General features: G+C 51.3%; 1 protein-coding gene across 1 annotated transcript in view; it reads right to left on the bottom strand.

Moving 5' to 3' along the window:
- The window catches only part of MEX3D (mex-3 RNA binding family member D), a 33,264-nt gene extending 23,526 nt beyond the window's left edge, over positions 1-9,738 (bottom strand). The window contains exon 1 of the mRNA XM_075903262.1: positions 9,068-9,738. Coding sequence (XP_075759377.1) covers positions 9,068-9,569 — 502 coding nt within the window. The 5' untranslated portion in view covers positions 9,570-9,738. The remainder of the gene's footprint in view (positions 1-9,067) is intronic.
- Between the last annotated feature and the right edge of the window lie 10,073 nt (positions 9,739-19,811).

The following is a 19,811-nucleotide window of genomic DNA, read 5'->3' as shown; positions in this document are numbered from 1 at the left end:
CCCAGGGCCGAGCAGCCGCTGCTGAGGTGGTGAAGGGGTGGCCTGGACATACCGATTAGGCCGCTTTTAATTGACGACTTCCAAGGCCAGATGCAACCTAACAAATACAAACAGCCCCTGTACCGCTGTGGAGTTAAGCAACGGCCAGAAGCCCAGCCAGCCGGGGAACTGAGACTAGCCTGCAGCATCCAGCCAGGGCAAAGGGCAAGGCAGAGCTAAGGAATCCGGGCCCAGCGCACACAGGGGCAGCCGAGGCAGCCCCACAGTAGGGACGGGCTCTTTGTTCGCTGAGGATGGACCAGGGCAGCAGCGGTGGGAGGAAGGCAAGGGCTGCAAAGCCTCAAGTACGGCAGCAGGGGATGCAGCTCAAGACCACCCCAGGCAGCGGGAAGCAGCACTCCGTGGAGAAACCACCGGGGAGGGAGCGGCAGCTTCCGCAGCGACCCACAGGCTGCCTGGCAGGCACTGCTATGCCCAGCGGGCAGAGCTGCAGAGGGGCCGACATTGTTCCCAAAGGGTGCGGTGTCAGATATTAACTCTCTGTGTTCGTAGGTCAAGAGCCCTCGTCCTGGCCCCAGACCCGGCTGCGGGAGGCACTGTCCGAACCGAGCGAACGGCTCCCCCTCCCGAGGGGCTTGGTGAGATGAGCTGTGCGGTGACGTCCTACTGAAGTGGAACAGTAGGGACTTGAGCCCAGGTCTCCTGGATCCCAGGCCAGTGCCTGGACCACTGGACCAGCCTCCCTCCTGGTGCTCCCTCGGCAGAGTCAATCACTGGAGGGAGGGAGAAGGGCATGTACATGGTTCTATTAGAGACCAAAGTGACTCTCGTTCAGCCCCCAGGGGACCCAGTGGCAGACACCCCACTGTGCAACTCCCCCAGTCTGACAACCCCCCGCGAGGGTTCCCCCTCCAACCGACACCGGCCACGTTTCAGCCCTGCCTTAGGCCTCGCTCAGGACAGCCGGTGCTTAACTTCACGCACAGCCTCACTACGTAAGCACGGGCGGTCCTGGACCAGGATGCATCTTAAGTCCAGGGTGGAGGGGCGGCTAGAGCTGCATTCAAACCTCAAGTGTCCAAGGCTGGCTGCAGCCCCACGTCTCCACTAGGCAGGTGAACGACTAATCGGCCAGCCAGTAAGCAAATGTTATTAGTCGACAGGCTATCCTGAGTCCCCCGCTGGCTGTTGCTACACTCCAAAGGCAGAGGCGCCCTTATCGACTAGCGCTCTCCCTGTACCCGGTAGGGATGTAACAGTGCAGTCAATTAACTGATTAACCAATAAGCAAAAGCTTACAGGTTACTGCTACCGACTACAGGCATTTCCCCACCCTCCCGAACCAGTACAATTTAGCAGGCTAGCCAGCAGCCCGGCTCAGTCCTGGCTCACGCCGGGTCCGGGACCTACCCCCGCTACGGCTCTGCATTTAAAATGTGTTAGGAGCCAGATGGGCAGGCAGCCCAGCTCAGTTCCAGTTTACTCCGGGTCCAGGAACTCAGACCCGCCCCTCCCACAGGGGCTGCTGCCACCCCACACTGCTGCCTCTGCAAGAAGAGCTGGTTTTGAAACTGGCTCCCCTCACGGATTAGCTCCTGCCGGGCGCCCCGCGCTGCTGGCTGCACCCCCGGGGACTGTAGACTAGTCGACTAACCAATAAGAATTCATAGTCACTCGACTATTCAATTGACCGATATTCACATCCCTAGGACCCAGGCTGCCACTCTGCCTCTCATCCCTGGAGGATCGCAGGGCACTTCCGAGGGAGCTGGGAATGGGCACAAGGATGGCGGAAGCCGTTTAATGAACTGCAGCCACCTCTGGGAAATGGCGCAGCGCTGATGTTGGCCCTGTTCAGGACAGGAAGTGAAGAGCAGAATGCAGCTACCCACTGGAATCTGGCCAGGACATCAGGGCTCTGCAAAGCGTCGGGAGGCAGGATCGGGCTCTGTCTCAGAGGCATGGAGAGCGCGTCACCAACGCTGGGGTGGGGCAATTGGCCAGCCCCCCTCTAAACTGACCTGGGGTGACTGGGAGAAACCAGAGGGAGATGAAGAGTCTCTCACTTCAAAGTGCCACCAGGGTAGGAAACATCCGCTCCCCGGCACTCCTAGCCAGCCCAAGTCAGTGTGCCCTTTGCACTGGACTTTGCATTGACACGCTGGGCTTTATTGCTCTTGGCGCAGGCTTGGACACGAGAGCTGGAGGAAAGTAAGTGACTAATTCGGGCTGCATGGCTTATCGATACCCCACCCCCCCACCTCCATGGTGCCACACAGGGCTGTGGGCAAAACAAGCAGGCCACTCTCATGAGCTGCTTTGCTCCCCCCGCCCCCCCCCCAACAGAGCATGGGACATGAAACTTGCTGGCCTGGGGGCACGGATCCAACCTGTCCCGTCTGCCGTGGTTTGAGACAGATGTGAGCACTTAACCGGCAAGTCCGGGTGAAGCTTAACAGTTAAGGTTAACTCGTGGGGGCTGGGGCCTCCCGCAGACAGGGCTGCTCCAGCCCCATGGGGGGGGGGGAGGGGCGAAGGGCGGACAGAGGCTGCTCTGGCCCTAGCCTGCATCGAGGGGGCAGAGGGCTGCTGCAGCCCCTCGGTGAGCGGGGGGGCCACTGCAGTTGGGATGGAGTGACTCCTCCATCCCACCTCCCCTTTAATTGGTTAACCAATTCAATGGGATTTGACATCCCTAGTTTGTGCTGCGGCGGCGGCGTTCGTTTGCAGCTGGGTCTCCCTGTTCCCGCTTTTGGCCTGGCCAAGCCCCTTCCCGCGCTCCCATCCCACCAGACACCGCATGGAGCCGGCCGACTCCTCTGGGACGCCCATCGGCAGGGCCTGGCAACCCAGGACAGCTCACGGTCCCATCTACGTTAGTCCCCAAGGTGCTGCGGGACCATTCGTTGTCAGTGAAGTTTCTCCAGTTACAGACTAACTCGGCTCCTCCTCGGAAGCTTTGGCGCATTGCTACAGTCACCCCCGGACCAAACACCCAGCAGCCTGCAGCCCTGCCACGCCTCCCAAGCAGCACCAGGGCAAGTCGGAGGCTGCCCAAGCTAATCTACCAGAGATGTTTTCTACGCTAGCCGCTGGGACAGCCCTCCGAGAAGCCCTCGAGGTGCCCCCACCCTTGACTGGTCAACACAACCCAGCCAGCCCCCTGGACGATGGCTCTCTCTGTAAGAGCCTGCTCTGTCGTTTCTCCAGCTCCTTCACTGCCCACGTGCCAGGCCTATGCTACGACCAGCCTTACAAAGCTCGCGAAGTTTGAGAGACACAGGAAGGCTGGCGCCAGGGCTGGGCTAGCTGGAGAGGAGCAGAACGACAGCGCTTCGCACTCCTCTCATGTTCTTAAGCGCCCAAGTGCTGGGAAAGCAGTGCAGAAGCTCATCCTTACCCCGCGCTGGGAGGCAGGCACGTCACACCTCCGGCTTTTCGCCAACAGTGGGGAAGCAGAGGCAGCGAGACCAAGCCGCTTGCTTAAGCCGCAGTGGAGAGAGTCAGGAGGCGTCTACGCAGCAGCTAGATACCTGGGGCGGGCCCCCGCCCGCCGTGGAGCCGTTTCACTGCTGTGTGGATGCCTGGGCGTAGGCTGGTGGTGCCGAGCGTTCCAGTGCTTGGCTAGGAAGTCTACCTAGCAATGGAACAGCCCCAGCCAGGGGCTTCTCTTTGCTGCGGAGACGTGCCCCAGAGCAAGGATCAACTGACTTAAGGCCACTCTCCGGGTCTAGGAGTAGCAGTGTAAACGGTTTTGCTGGGCTCCGAAGCCACGCTCCATGCTGGGGTCCGAGCCTAAGCAGGAACATCCAGACGACTGGTTTTAGCCCTGTAGCACAAGCCCAGGTCAGCTGACCCAGAATCTGAGACTTGCCACTACGGGGGGGGGGAGGCAGTGTAAATACACCTTCAGCGCCAGAGCCAAGATGGGCACGTGGGCCATGCAGGGAGCAGAGCTCAGCAACAGCACAGGGAACCTCTGACCCTGAGCTCAGACTAAGGACAGGAGCCACGTGGAAGGGAATTTCAGAGGGACACAAAGGGAAGTGATAAAACACTGACACGCCGAGGGTGAAGGAGCCACGTGCTAGGGGAGGGCTCAGAAAGGAAGTGAGGGGAGTCAAAAGAAAGCTCAGCAGCGGGCCTAGGGGAGAGCAGCACCATGTCAGCGCAGACGTGGGACTTACAGTCTGTTCTCAGTGTTGGGATTCCTGGGGTGATGCCGGCCAGCAGCCACTTTGCACCCCTCTCTGACACCTCTCCTGCAAGGATCTGCACAGACGCCAACTCTTCCAAGTCCCCCATGGAGATAAGAATTGTCCCCTTATGGCAGATGGGGAAACTGAGTCCCGGAGAGGGGAGCGGACGTGCCCAAGGAGATGCCATGGCAGAGCCAGTAGAACCCCCTGCCTCGCTGGAGACAGGACGCGAGGGAAGCAACCTCGGCGTAACGCGAGCAGCCCTGGCACCAGTCCGGCACAGCAACCTCCGTCGAGCCCTCTGCTCCGGTAACCACGTCCCCCACCCAGCACTAGTTTCATTTCATTAGTGCTCCTGCGGGTCCGAAAGCAGCCCCGATGGCTGCAGTTAATGTCCACAGCGCCACTCCGAGCCAGCCCCGCCCACAGAGATTCACCAGCGGGTTTGCATGCAAAGGCACGGCAGCAGCATCCCTTGGGCCGAGCTGCCTTTTGGTGCCAAGGCAGGTCTCCCAAAGCAGGGAGGAGAGGAAGGGGCCAAGCCGGCAGGCGGCCCGTGGGAAGGTGCACAGGCGCCGAGCACCGTCACCGAACTCGCGCCAGCCGTCTGGTGCGCTGGGATGGGGGTTGCTCGGTCTTGTTGTGCTGAGCCTCATCTTGGATTTGTCCAGCCCAGCCGACGAGCACCGGTGGTGCTGCTCAAGCTCCGAGGTTAAGAGGGTTGGGGAACGTCCGCTTGGTGCTATGGAAGCCAGGCAACTAAACCCCGACCAACCAGGGGGTGGTCTCTGCATTCCAGTTACTCCCATAGGGCGCTAGGTGCCATCCAGGGAGGCACCGGCCTTGGTCCAAGAAGCTTGTGTGAAAAGCTCCGTCCATGCACCTCAATCCAGGCGTGCAGCTCCCCACTCGTTGCTGTTCAGTCCCTGGGATCTCCCCAGCCTCTTCTCTTGATGCACCTCAGTCCTGGCCTGCCACACCAGGACTCTCCTGCCGTTACACACCCTGAACCGGGCCGGGCTGCACAGCAAGCGTTTGGTGTGGGCAAAACGGCCAGCGGTCCAACTGATTTCACCCGTGACCCCTCCATTGCTCTCTACACCTCCCGAGGTCAACGGTGCACTTGTGAGATTAGTGTCCCCGGGAACAAAGCATCTCCCACGTCACCCCTCACACCCCTTTTCCTTGTTACAACTGATCTGGGTACCAAGGGGACAGGACCTTCACAACACAGAAGAAATATAATGTAGCCGCAGAGGTGGGGCCTACTTGTCCAAGCACAGACCTAGGACACAGTAACACATTTTGATCCTGGCTCAGAAAGACTTTTAGATCCTGGAAAAGTGAGTGAACTTGTTGGTTTTAGTTTCCTCATCTAAATGGGGATGCTGTGATGGACTGCATTCAGACCGGGTTCTCTGGCGGTCATGGGCAAAATAGTTCCCCATCTTGCAGACAGGGAAACTGAGGCAGAGAGAGCCCTTCCCCCCCCCCCCCCACTAACATATCAGTTACCCACAGTCACTTAGCCCAGACTAGGCACGAAAACAGTGGTTCTCAGTTAGGGATTCAGGGTACCCTGGGGGCCACAGGTAGGTTTCAGGGGGCTGTGACCCACAGCCCCTCCCTTGGGGGAGGGGAGAGCAAAGCAACTTAGCTTTGTCCATCTGTGGCCTGGGTCCTAGCAACTGCCTGCTTGGTACCCCCTAACACTGGCCCTGGCTTTTATACACACAACAACAGCTGTAGCGAGGCTGTGGAGTTTAACCAGAGCAAGGCTGAGAATCCTTGCACGCGAGAACACGGGCAGGGGATCTCCGCTGCTTTCTCCTCACCGGTAAGCCTGCTTAACTGGGGTGACAGGTCATCTGCTGGGACAGCGAACTAAAGGAGTCTTGACTTTAGCTTAGAAGCGTCTTGTGAGCATATTCATGTGTCCATGGTGATCAAGGGATTTGGGGGCTCAATTCAGTCTGGTGCTTGCAGGTCACACGGGTTTCACAAAAGTTTCCTAGGATGCTGCAATTCTGCACAGAAGCCCAAGTCATTTAAAAACCACGGCTCTCATTCCTCCGGTAGGGCTAAAAAAGGCTCAGAGGGCCTCAGAACCACAAGAGCTCTGCTTGTAAAGCTCAATCCAGGGGCAAGGTACAAGACAGATCAGCACAGAGCCAAAAACTTCAGGCAACCTATGAGCCTGATGCAAGACCAAGAGAAAGTAAAGTCCCCTTTGTGCTGTCCCTATTCGGGGCTTGGTCAGATCCAATTTGGCCTCTGACGTAGGTTGGAGCAGCCTCAGCACAGTCCTAACTTGCACCAGTCGTCTCGAGGGCTTGTTGGGTGGTGGAAAATAGCTACAGCACAAAGATGCTTGGGTCACCTCCCCCTCTCCTGGAAGCCCCTTACTGGGCTGTCACCGAAACATAGCAGCGCCAACCTGCCGGTCCTGGCACCTTTGTGCAGGGGGAATCCCTCAAGAGCCGAATCTGCCAGCCCTACCGCCTCTTAATGCCAACAGAGGGGCCACCCGGCAGAGCTGAATCAGGCTCTTGAGGGATGCCTGGAAGAGCCAGAAGACGGGGAGACAGGGAACACCGCCAGAGGGGAGAATATAAAATGTGAAAGTATTTAAGTATTTCCCCAAGGCATGGGGGTAGTGGGAGCAACTACAGTCTGTTTTGAACCCAAGCGTCCATCCCATTTCAGCCTTTGCATGTGCTGTTCAAGGCCCCCAACTCCGCTCCTAGAAGTCACATTGCTTATTAATGTCCTCGCAGTGTATCAGCATAAACCGCACCAGTTCCCCGAGTTTGACAAGAAGCCAGGCTTCCCTTTGCAGTGAGTATTTCCTGGGGGACTAGGAGTGCACAGCCTAAGGAGATGTAATTTGATAAGGGTGGATGAGACTCATGACTGGGCCTTTTCTATAGTGAAGTCACCCATGCAGGCAGCAAATTGGAGGTGCTGAAAGGACTCCGGTTTGTGAACCTGACAGCTCAGGGATAGAAAAGACCTACTAGATAATTGAATCTTTCCCTTAGGAGTGGCTGGATCGGAGGGGAAGTTGATACTTCCTGCAGAGCGGGCCAAGAAGCCCGGATCTCCTGCTACCCTGACCCAGGAGTCAGTTAACCAGGTATCATCCTTACCGTGATCACGCCCCCTTTCCCCGCCTGCCTTCAAGCTCTAGCACAGCCTCCAGGAACAGAAAGGGAAGCGCAGAAAGTGGAGGCGGAGCATGAGCGGTTGGTACAAACCGGGATCGTGTGCTCCTGGAAGTGGGCTGGAGCTCCGGGAGCCGGCCAATGGGAAGCAGAGAGTATGATGTCATCATGCTAATCACAGCATGGCTCTAGCTAACAAAGAGAACAATGGGGCTACCAACACTGCCCCACTTCCACCCATGAAAACCACACGAGGGCCCCACAAATCCTATCAATGAAAATGAAATGATCACCCTGCGCCCCACATCTACGAAGAGAGGCCACAGTCAGAGGTCACGGCAGAAAGGCCAAGTATCCTGGAGGTCAGCTTGCAAACAGGCAAGACTCAGATCTCCACAATGATTTTTGATACTAAAAATGTGTATTTTATTTAGCTTGCAGTTTTCTTTAAGACATAACCTGAAAGACTAGAAGGATATTTTTTATGTGAAAGAAACAAAATCCAACCGGCACACCCCCGGCCAAGTATCACCAGGGTTGAGGCGTGCCCTTGTGTCCTTTTGTGACAGATTTTTTTGCGGTGAGGGATCCCTACCCCTCCACAGCTACTTCATATCTCAAGAGTTTAACATATTTTTAAGTAAAATGCAGGACAATGTAGCACTTTAAAGACTAACAAGATGGTTTATTAGATGATGAGCTTTCGTGGGCCAGACCCACTTCCTCAGATTAAAGTGCTACATTGTCCTGCATTTTGCTTCAGCTACCCCAGACTAACACAGCTACATTTCTATATTTTTAAGTAGCAGCTGAAATTAAGAATCCTACTGAGATCAAATAAGTCTCTGACAGTATTGCCTTAAGAGAGCGGGTGGAGTAATCAATTAAATAAATGAAAGTATTTTCATCTATTTCATGGTCATTGTATTTTGCAGTCTATTTCCACAGACTTGAAAAGTCCAGCAAACATGAGAACTTTGCCAGTATGTAACATACACACTGTGTAGCAGGCCTATATAGTTTAAACAACAGCAAACTATAAAGCAAAATATTTACAATTGTGGAGTCATTTTAAAATGACACACAGGGAGTGGGCTTGGTCCTGAAATAGAATTAAAAGTGTCTCTACGAAGAGTTTGGTGAGCTTTTGTTTCTGACAAGTTTCCACACTGCACTCCTCAGCACAAAGAAACAAAGACGAAAACTGACCCAAATAAAAACTGGGATGGGCCAGAGCATCTCAGACTTTCTGACTGCAGGATTTTTGGTTGCTACCCGGGCATAGGTGTTCAGGGAAAGAAAAACCCAAAATACCAAAGCACACACACATCACTGTGCTATGCCATCCCTGCCAAAAAGACAGGCCAACACCTTTCTGGCCCAGGAGTATTTAAGCTACAAGATTCTCTAGTTCTCTCCAAACCTATCCATGTATTCAGGTTCCCAGGCCAAGTTATTCAGGCACTAATTGTAAGTCTGCTAACCTCTCTCGAATATGGAGGGGGGTATTTTAAGTGACATATGTAGAAATACTTTGGTTTCTTCTACAGACTTGCGTCTCCTCCTTTCTCCATTTTAGACAGTGTTACCTGGGGAGCCCCACGCTGCCTATCAGAGAGCGGGGGACTGAGGGCGTGCCAGGGAAGAGCCCCACCGCCAGTGTGCAAAACAAAAGGGGGGAAAAAAAAGGCCGCTGAAGTTTACCTTGTCTCCCCACAATCTCGGCTACATGTTCAGAGCTGGGGACAGGGACACACTCAGTCATGTTGACGCTTTTCTTTCTGCTTCCAATGATGCTCAGCTGCTCCGCCAAGATGGAGGGGTGGGGGTGAAAGTTGCCGAACACATCTGGAGGGGAAGCGGCGCTGCAGGTGGGGGGGCTCGCCTCTGGATCCAGCACCGGCAGCCCCCCCAGCATCCCAACTCCCCTGTCCAGCCCTGCCCCGGGGTCCAGCTCCTCCAGCCCGCCATCCCCAACCTCCAGCGCCTCCTCCTCCGCGGCTCCGTCCTCTTCTGCCGCCGCCTCCTCCTCCTCCAGCCCCAAGATGGAGAGCTGGTCCAGGGCAAACCTCAGCGCGGCGGCCGCTTCCTCGGGGTCGGGCTGCTCCGGGAGGCTGGGCGGCGGCGCGGGGCTCAGCAGCCCCCGGCAGGGCGCGGGGCAGCCGGCAGCCTCCCCCCCGCCCGGCTGGTAGATGGAGCTGGGCATGCTGCAGAGCAGCCGCGGGCTGGTCCCCTGCGCTCGGAGCCTCCCGCCCCGGCGCCGCCGCCTGCTTTGTCTGCTGCCCGGCCGGCCGCCTGCATCCAGCGGCAGCAGCAGGGCTGGAAGGGGCCGCCGCGAGCAGCGCCCCCCGCCTCCCGCAGGCCCAGGACGTCAGCCCCAGCCCAACAATGGGGCAGGGCGAGCGCGGCGCATGCGCGGGCCCCCCACCCACCCCCGGCCCATGTGGCCGGGGCGGGGCCGCCGGGCGAGAGAGCCAACCCGCGAGCCGGCGCTGGAGCGGGGGGGCGGCGCTGTGGCTCCCCCAGCTGCAAAAGGCACCGGCCGGAGCTCGGGCCACGCCTCGCGCGTCGGTGGCAGCGAAGGAAATAACCGGGGACCCGCAGCACCCCGGGGACTAGCAATGCGGGGCCAGCCCCAGGGCGCAGGGTTTTTTTTTTCGGGGGGGGGGGGGTTGTTACAAATGTGCGCTGCAAGGGTGTGAATGCACCCCCATAGCGCCCCAAGTCAGTGGGGAAACCAGCCCCGGCCTTCTGCATGGTCAGCCAGAGCATGCTTACTTGGGGGGCCCTGGCAGGGCGGGGGATGCTTTCACACCCCCAGGTAAGGAATATTCAGGTAGGCGAGATTATCTCAAGCTGGCAGCACCTGGCGAAGCGACCGGTCGCGTCCTTACAGAAATAGGGGAAGCAGTTTTGGAACCATTAGCCATTCGGGGTAAGAATTCGGGGAGGGTGCAGAAAACAAGGGGAAGCCAAACACAATACGGGGACAAAGAGGGCCTGGGGAATTACAGACCAGCCGGTATCAGGAGAGGGGGGGAAAAAAGACACGTGACCCAAATGACAGTCAATCAGACTGAAGCCCCTAGACCAGGGCTACTCAACTTTGGAAGCCCCGGGGGCCACAATAATACAACACATGCCAAGGGCCACAGCTTAAGAGTGGTTACATCTACATGCAAATATATGCAAATAGCTCCTTTTGCACTGATGGGCATGAAAAACAAAGATTAAGCCCCAGCACCGAACCTAAATGTGGGTTGTGTAAGCCAGTCAGCACCTCTCAGGTTCTGCCCACAAGGCTAAGCAACCAGCACTTCCCACAATGCCTCAGTGCTCCTGGCACCTCCTCCCTAGGGTCTAGAAACGCCAATACCCTGTACCCATCTATTGCAGTGAGCCCGTCCGCTTGCATCTTTAAATGCTCACCCACCTGGGAGATGCCTCTCCGTTGTGGAGCGTGTTTCCAGAGGAGGCCATGTTCAACGGTTCCCACCCATGGGCCACATGGTGAGCCTTGTGTAAATCCAAACTGCATCACGGGCTACAAACAGGCCGCATGTTGAGTGACTCTGCCGTAGACGATAATAGGGTTATAAGGAATAATCAACATGGATTTATCAAGAACAAATCATGACAAACAACCTTATTTCTTTAACAAGATGACTGTCCTTGTGGATGGGGGCGGGGATACTGGCGTTGTAATATAGCCTCATTGTAGTAAAGCTTTTGATAGTCACACGTGCTAAGCAAAAACAAAGGCGACGTGGTCTAGATGACAGTAAGGCGGGTGCACAGAAGGTTGAAAGACCCGACTTAAAGAGTAAGTGGATCAGTCATGCACCGTTAAACTGGGAGAACGTATCCTGGGTCTGGTTCTGGTCAATATTTGCATCCGTAGCTTATCTATTGGAGTGGAGAGGATGCTTACATTTGTGAATGACACCAGTCTGGGAGGAGTTGCGAACACTTTGGATTAGAATTCAAAACCATCTTGACAAACTGGAGAATTGGGTTGATATTAAGATGAAATTCAGTAAGGACAAATGCTTAGGAAGTACTGCGCTTAGGAAGAAAAAAATCAAATGCACAACTACAAAACGGGGAATAACTGCATTTGGGTTTATAATCTGGGGATCATAAATTGAGAATTAACAGTTTAATGCAGTTGGGAAAAAGACATTCTGTGGTGTGTTAACAGATGTACGTAAGACACTGGACGTAACTGGCCTGCTGTACTTGGCACTGGGGAGGTCTCAGCTGGACTACTTGGCAAGAGCAACAAAAATTATAAAAGGTTTATTAAACCTTACCAGAGAAGAGAAGATTAAAAAAAGGGCATGTTTAGTCTTGAGGAAAGATGACTGCCGAGGAAATTATTTCAAAATAACTAAATTCGAAAAACTACTCCCAAAATAACTGCTTTGAAATAAGCTTATTCCCCGAGGAAGACAGGAGTACAGATTTCAAAATAACCAGACCGTTATTTCAAAATAGCAGGCTTGGTAGCATGGATGCTCTGCTTATTATTTCAAAATAAGGGGGGGGGTATTTCAAAATAACTCCCTAATGTAGATCCAGGCATAAAGAGGACAGGAATCAATTGTTCTCCTACTGAAGTTAGGATAAGAAGTAATGGGCTTCATCTGCAGCAAGGAAGACTTTGGTTAGTTTTTAGGAAAAATCTTCCAAATTATAAGGCTAGGTAAGCACCAGAATATACGTCCAAATGAGGTCTATTGGAAAGTCTATTGTTGGAAATTTGTTAACAGGTTAGACAAACATCTGTCTAGCTTTACTTGGTTCTACCTAAGCGCAGAGGGCTGGAGTAGATGACCTCTCAAGGTTTCTTCGAGCCTGACATTTCTAGGATTTCATGGGATGTAGCTCTCAACAAACAGGCCCAGCACTAATTTTTATAATGTAAGGAAAATGTCAGGCAACTTTATATTAAACGTTGTTTCCAACCCCCCTATAATTTAATATAATTCTGCTCTCTCCTGAAGAGCAGCTTCCAAGCTAATACAGCCGAATATAAATATAGAGCTCCGTAAACTACAATTTCCATATAATATCAGGAGCGGCCTGAGGCGGGCTGCAGCAGCTGGCGCCCCCGCCTGCATGGCCGTCAATGGAGGGAAGTCATCATCGGGCGCCCCGTGACATCATCATCGGGCGCCCCGTTGAAGGCAGCGCCCTAGGCAACGGCCGAGTCGGCCTATAGTCACATGCCACCCCTGTATAATATACCTGGTGGTATCCTAGAAACATTGCACTAGAAACCTCCAGCATTAATCCTCCACCTTTGTTTTGTTTTTCCCCCTAAAAAAACTAACCTCCCATAATCTCAGAATAATCAAACAGCACACTGAGTAATAGTCTGAGCATTTTTTGTTAACATCAGCAATAAAGACCCACAAAATATATGAAATGAATAAAATACATGATTCAGCATGCACTGCAAAATTATATGAAAGATGGAACAGATCCACTAGATCTCAGATTACCAACTTAATAAAAAGGAATTTTTAAAAACCCAACAAAATGTGGAAACAAAACATGAAAACAGAAACCTGATAACAGTAGACTTTGTTAGCTTCTTCTGTTTTCTGCTTTTTCCCCCTCCCTGTGTCATGGCATGTCGTCTAACCTAGATTGTAAGCTCCTCTGGGGAAGGAGGGCATCTTTTATTTGCATGCAAAGTGCCTGTACCACATATGCCTACAATGCTGTTAGATAAAAATGTAGTCCACTCCTCCTGTACTGACAGGATGGACGTCCCCAACAGGTGGTATTAAGTAAACATTAAGATGATCCTGCTGTACATGAACATATATAGCCAGTCACAGCATTAAGTGTTAACCAATGATTTTCTCTCTATGGTCTTTATTTGTAAGTGAATACTATTGTATATATCAAAATAGGAAAATCACACTTCAACTGCACTGAACTTTAATTGCAAAACTGCGGCCTTTGTTGATACAGGCAGTTGCATTCAGAATTTCTAATCCCCACCCCAATCCCATTAGCTACTTATCAGATTTTTCAGGATTTTAATACATTTTCCATTGCTACCATTATTGATAGTGCAATATTTTTCTTAGTAGTCAACACAGCAAAGTCTCTCTCATACAGATTGCTTGCTAAGAAAGATATTTTCTTGCTCCTGTTTAGAGCTCTTAATTTTATAAATACTAATCATCATCCTTCAAAAGGGGAGATGGTAGCAACAAAAGATGTTTGATCCTCTCACAGTGGTATTTATCTCCGTAAAGCTTGCATGGGTTACAATTCGTATGAAGGATACTTAAAAATAAGGCCTTGATCCTGCAGATATTTGAGCAGGTGTGTAAATTTATGCATATGCATACCAGTGTCATGAACTCCAATGGGACTACTTGTAGTCCATAAAGCAAAGCATATAATAGAATCATAGAATACTAGGACTGGAAGGGACCTCGAGAGGTCATCGAGTCCAGTCCCCTGCCCTCATGGCAGGACCAAATACTGTCTAGACCATCCCTGATACACATTTATCTAACCTGCTCTTAAATATCTCCACAGATGGGGATTCCGCAACCTCCCTGGGCAATTTATTCCAGTGTTTGACCACCCTGACAGTTAGGAACTTTTTCCTAATGTCCAACCTAAACCTCCCTTGCTGCAGTTTAAGCCCATTGCTTCTTGTTCTATCCCCAGAGGCCAAGATGAACAAGTTTTCTCCCTCCTCCTCATGACACCCTTTTAGATACCTGAAAACTGCTATCATGTCCCCCCTCAATCTTCTCTTTTCTAAACTAAACAAACCCAATTCCTTCAGTCGTCCCTCATAAGTCATGTTCTCTAGACCTTTAATCATTCTTGTTGCTCTTCTCTGAACCCTCTCCAATTTCTCCACATCTTTCTTGAAATGCGGTGCCCAGAACTGAACACTATACTCCAATTGAGGCCTAGCCAGCGCAGAGTAGAGCGGAAGAATGACTTCTTGTGTCTTGCTCACAACACACCTGTTAATGCATCCCAGAATCATGTGTGCTTTCTTTGCAACAGCATCACACTACTGATTCATATTCAGCTTGTGATCCACTATGACCCCTAGATCCCTTTCTGTCGTACTCCTTCCCAGACAGTCGCTTCCCATTTTGTATGTATGAAACTGATTGTTCCTTCCTAAGTGGAGCACTTTGCATTTGTCTTTATTAAACTTCATCCTGTTTACATCAGACCATTTCTCCAATTTGTCCAGGTCATTTTGAAACTTCAACTAACTGAACAATGAGAGAAAACTGCTAAGAGGCACTTGCAGAGGAAGAGCAAAAGCACGTTCCAACAACTGTCACGAGCAGTAAGAAGGAACCAAGCAGGTGCAGGGCCTGCAGGGGTACAGATGTGCCAATAGAACAGTGTGATGGCACGTTGGGGACCCCCCCCAATCCTGCACCCCCATCTGCAGCAAGAACGGACTCTGGAAGCCAGTAGAATAGAGGGGGTTTATTGCTTCTCGAGGATACAGCCCACCATAGAAATGATGTGGCTACTGGAATCAGGGCCAGGATACGTCAGACCCCTGGGGTTAAGGAGTCCATCGCCCCCTCAACCCTCAGCTTAGTCTGTTCCCTTCATGTTTCCCAGCCAGAAACTGCCCAGCTCCCAGACCCTACCTCCCAGCCAGGTGTTCGTCTCTGCCTCCCTTCCTTTCTCTCCCCCCCTGGGAAGAGTTTTGCTAACCGCTCAGGCTGGGACTAGGTGTCTGGGCCAATTGACATGTGGGTGAGTCAGTGGGAATCACACATCACAGCGCAGGGGAACCCCGGGTTGCAGAGCAGACAGCACCCCCACTACGTCGCAAACAGTGCCACTCCAGGGGGCTCTGCTGCTGGCCCAACGGGTATTGCTAAGGGAAAAACGATGGACGACACGTGCATGCAGCGCACACACACCTACACGAATGAACATGAGCAATAACTCAAAGAAGAACTGGCTTTCCTCCAGTATCCCACAATGCCTTCCCTAATGGCTGTGCTCAATGTTTTGTGATCTCTGCTGCCCTGCAGGCAGGCGCTCCTCCCCTAACAAAACTCCAGGAAGTATCTGACAGCTGAGTGAGCTGCTCCATTTGGGGAACAAAGACCAAATCACAGGAATGCTCCTGTTCTGCACTAGAAACATAGTGGCAGGCATATGGCTACTGCGGGGGAAGAACTGGAGGGACGGCTGTGCTGCTCTGACATTCCTCAGCATGGAGACCTCAGGGAGCTATTCATAATACTGCTCCCAGCAGCTGAGAATGCTGGGAGAGAACTTGGAATCCTAAGGCGTGCAGGGATCAGCTCTGCCTTCCCACAACATTGCACTGTGGGACGCTTACCCACAGTGCTTTGCTCTGTTGACAGGGCTGCTAGCCAAGTGGCCATGAAGGGTACTAGACTACACGCGTCTCTAGATTGTCTAGACAGCCACAACCTTTTCGAAAAAGTGATCCGCTTTTTGGAAAGAAAACACCCAGGCAATCTGGATGCTCTCTTTCGAAAAAGCCCTGTTTGCAGTCAAGAAAAAAGGCGTTCTTCCTGCTAAAATGAGGTTTACCACTGTCGAAAAAACTGCCACGTTCTTTCAATTTAATTTCGAAAGAACACAGCAGCAGTCTAGACAAAGGTGAAGTGTTTTTCAAAAAAAGGCCACATTTTTCGAAAACCTCCGGTAGTCTAGACATAGCCGAAATATCGACAATGGGAAGCAGCGTAGCCAGTTTGACCTGTTTTCAATTTTGGCGACTTTTGCAAGTCGATGGCACTTTTGTCGCCAAACCCTCCCAGTGCAGACGTAGCCCAAGCCGGCCCCTCTCGTCAGTTCTATATCCACGGAGGTAGCCCCGTGTTTCCACAGGGCCTTGCACACAATTGCTTCCCTCACTGTCTGCTACTTTTCTACACCTGTCACAGTTTGCCTAGCAAATCCCTTGCTCCTGCCTTTGCCACCCGTCCCAGGGATACCCCTCAGACTACACAGTTCTGGGCAGCAGCCTCTTACGATTTCCAGCTTTTCCTACATAAAAAGGCATTTTTCCGGTCCATCCATTTAGCCTGAAAGCAACACACCATTGGCTTTAACCAGGCCTATGACAGTCACATGGGTTCCCAAACTGAGGGGCGTGGCCCCGTGGGTGTGTGTAAAGAAATTCCGGGGGGGGGGGTGTGCGAGGTGACCCAGACCCCCCCCCATTAATCCCACCCCAAGTTTTGCTGCTATTTTTTTTAGGGGAGGGCGTGAGGGTTTCTCAAAAATCAAAAAGAGGGCGTGATGCCAAAAAGTTTGGGAACCCCTGATGGCAGCCATTAACAGCTTCAAACATAACAATACCTCCATCTCAGCACATCATCCCAATGGCCACCCCACAGCTAATTCGTCCCAGACAAAAAGAAAAATAATATATCGAACTAAAGTGCATGCATGTTGACTTGCATGTTGACTTTTGTCCAACAAATCATGTTCTTCTACGTGCCTCACAATTTTATTCTTTACTATTGTTTTGACTAATTTGCCCAGTACTGAAGTTAGATTTACTGGTCTGCAATTGCCAGGATCGCCTCTAGAGCCCTTTTTAAATATTGGTGTCACGTTAGCTACCTTCTAGTCATTAGGTATGGAAGCCGATTTAAAGGATAAGTTACAAACCACAGATAATAGCTCAGCAATGTCCCATTTGAGTTCTTTTAGAACCCTTGGATGAATGCCATCCAGTCCCGGAGATTTGTTAACATTAAGTTTTTCTATTTGTTTCAAAACCTCCTCTAATGACACTTCAATCCGGGACAGTTCCTCAGATTCATCACCCACAAAGGATGGTGCAGATTTGGGAATCTCCCCAACGTCCTCAGCCGTGAAGACTGAAGCAAAGAAATCATTTAGTTTCTCTGCAATGACTTTATTATCCTTGATTGCTCCTTTTATATCTCAATCATCTAGGGGACCCACAGTTTTTTTAGCAGGCTTCCTGCTTCTAATGTACTTAAAAAACATTTTGTTATTTCCTTTTGAGTTTTTGGCTAGCTGTTCCTCAAAATCCTTTTTTGCTTTTCTTAATTACATTTTTACACTTGATTTGACAGTGTTTATGTTCCTTTCTATTTATCTCACTAGGACTGGACTTCCACTTCTTAAAAGATGCCTTTTTGTCCCTCACTGCTTCTTTTACATGGTGGTTAAGCCACGGTGATTCCTTTCTAGGCCTCTTGCTATGTTTTTAAATTTGGGGTATACATTTAAGTTGGGCCTCTATTATGGTTTCTTTAAAAAGTTTCCATGCAGCTTGCAGGGATTTGGCTCTAGTCACTGTGTCTTTTAATTTCTGTTTAACAAACCTCCTCATTTTTGTGTAATTCCCCTTTTTGAAATTAAATGCCAGAGTATTGGACTGCTGAGGTGTTCTTCCCACCACAGGAATGTTGAATGTTATTATATTATGGTCACTATTCCCAAGCGGTCCTGTAATGGTTATCTCCTGGACCTGATCCTGCGCTCCACTCAGGACTTAATCGAGAATTGCCTCTCCCCTTGTGGGTTCCTGCACCAGCTGCTCCAAGAAGCAGTCATCTAAGCCACTGAGAAATTTTATCTCTGCTTCTCTTCCTGAGGTGTCATGTATCTAGTCAATATGGGGATAATTAAAATCTCCCATTATTATAGAGTTCTCTATTTTGGTAGCCTCTCTAATCTCCCTCAGCATTTCTATGTCAGTATCGCTGTCCTGGTCAGGTGGTCGGTAATATATCCCTATTGCTAATTTCTTATTATTGGAGCATGGAATTACTATCCATAGCGATTCTATGGAACATGTTGATTCATTTAATATTTTTATTTTGTTTGATTCTACATTCTCTTTCACATACAGTGCCACTCCGCCACCTACCTGGCCTGCCCTATCCTTCCGATATATTTTATATCCCGGTATGATTGTGTCCCACAGATTTTCCTCATTTCACCGGGTTTCAGTGATGCCTATTATGTCAATCTCCTCCTTTAATACGAGGTACTCTAGTTCACCCATCTTATTAGTCAGACTCCTAGCATTTGCGTAGAAGCACTTTAAAAATTTGCCACTGCTTATTTGTCTGCCCTTCCCTGATGCATTGGATTCCTTTCTATGCGGTTGTTTGTCTGCTCTGGCCCATGGTTTGTCCTCTCCCCTCCTCTTTCTGACTGCAGCTTAGAGAATCTCTATCAATGGATTCTCCTCTAAGAGAAGTCTCCATCCGATTTATGTGCATCTCCGCACCAATCGGCTTTCCCCATCTCTTAATTTAAAAACTACTCTACGGCCTTTTTAATGTTTAGTGCCAGCAGTCTGGTTCCACCCTGGTTTAGGTGGAGCCCATCCTTCCTGTATAGCCTCCCCCTCTCCCAAAAGTGTCCCCAGTTCCTAATAAATCCAAATCCCTCTTCCCTACACTGTCTCATCGATGCATGGAGACTCTGAAGCTCTGCCTGCCTACCTGGCCCTGCGTGTGGAACTGGAAGCATTTCCGAGAAAGCCACCATAGAGGTCCTGGATTTCAGTCTCTTTCCTAGCAGCCTAAATTTGGCCTCCAGGACCTCTCTCCTACCCTTCCCTACGTCATTGATACCTACATGTACCACGACCACCGGCTCCTCCCCAGCACTACACATAAGTCTATCTAGATGCCTTGAGAGATCCGCAACCTTCGCACCAGGCAGGCAAGTGACCATACGGTTCTCCCGGTCATCACAAACCCAACTATCTATGTTTCTAATGATCGAATCACCCATAGACTCATAGACTCATAGACTTTAAGGTCAGAAGGGACCATTATGATCATCTAGTCTGACCCCCTGCACCGTGCAGGCCACAGAATCTCGCCCACCCCTCTTAGAATAATCCTCTCACCTATGTCTCAGATATTGAAGCCTTCAAATACTTTGAAGGCCCCAACATGCAGAGAGTCCTTCAGCTGTGATCTGTGCCCAATGCTACAGAGGAAGGCGAAAAACCTCCAGGGCCTCTGCCAATCTACCCTGGAGGAAAATTCCTTCCTGACCCCAAATATGGCGATCAGCTAAACCCTGAGCATGTGGGCAAGACTCACCAGCCAGACACCCAGAAAGTTCCCTATAGCAACTCCTATCATCCCTCCATTGACCTATTTCCAACTGGAAATGAATGGTCAATTAGTTACCAAGATCATGTTATTTCATCCAACCATCCCCTTATCATAGAATCAGAACTGGAAGAGACCTCAGAAGGTCGTCAAGTCCAGCCCTCCGCTCTAGGCAGGACCAATCCCATCTAAATCAACCCGGCCAGGGCTTTGTCAAGCTGAGACTTAAACACCTCTAGGGATGGAGACTCCACTACTTCCCTAGGTAACCCATTCCAATGCTTCACTACCCTCCTAGTAAAATAGTTTTTCCTAATATCCAATCTGGACCT

Source organism: Pelodiscus sinensis, chromosome 19, assembly GCF_049634645.1.
Source record: "Pelodiscus sinensis isolate JC-2024 chromosome 19, ASM4963464v1, whole genome shotgun sequence".
NCBI lineage: Eukaryota > Metazoa > Chordata > Testudines > Trionychidae > Pelodiscus > Pelodiscus sinensis.
This window is presented reverse-complemented; position numbering and strand designations above follow the sequence as displayed.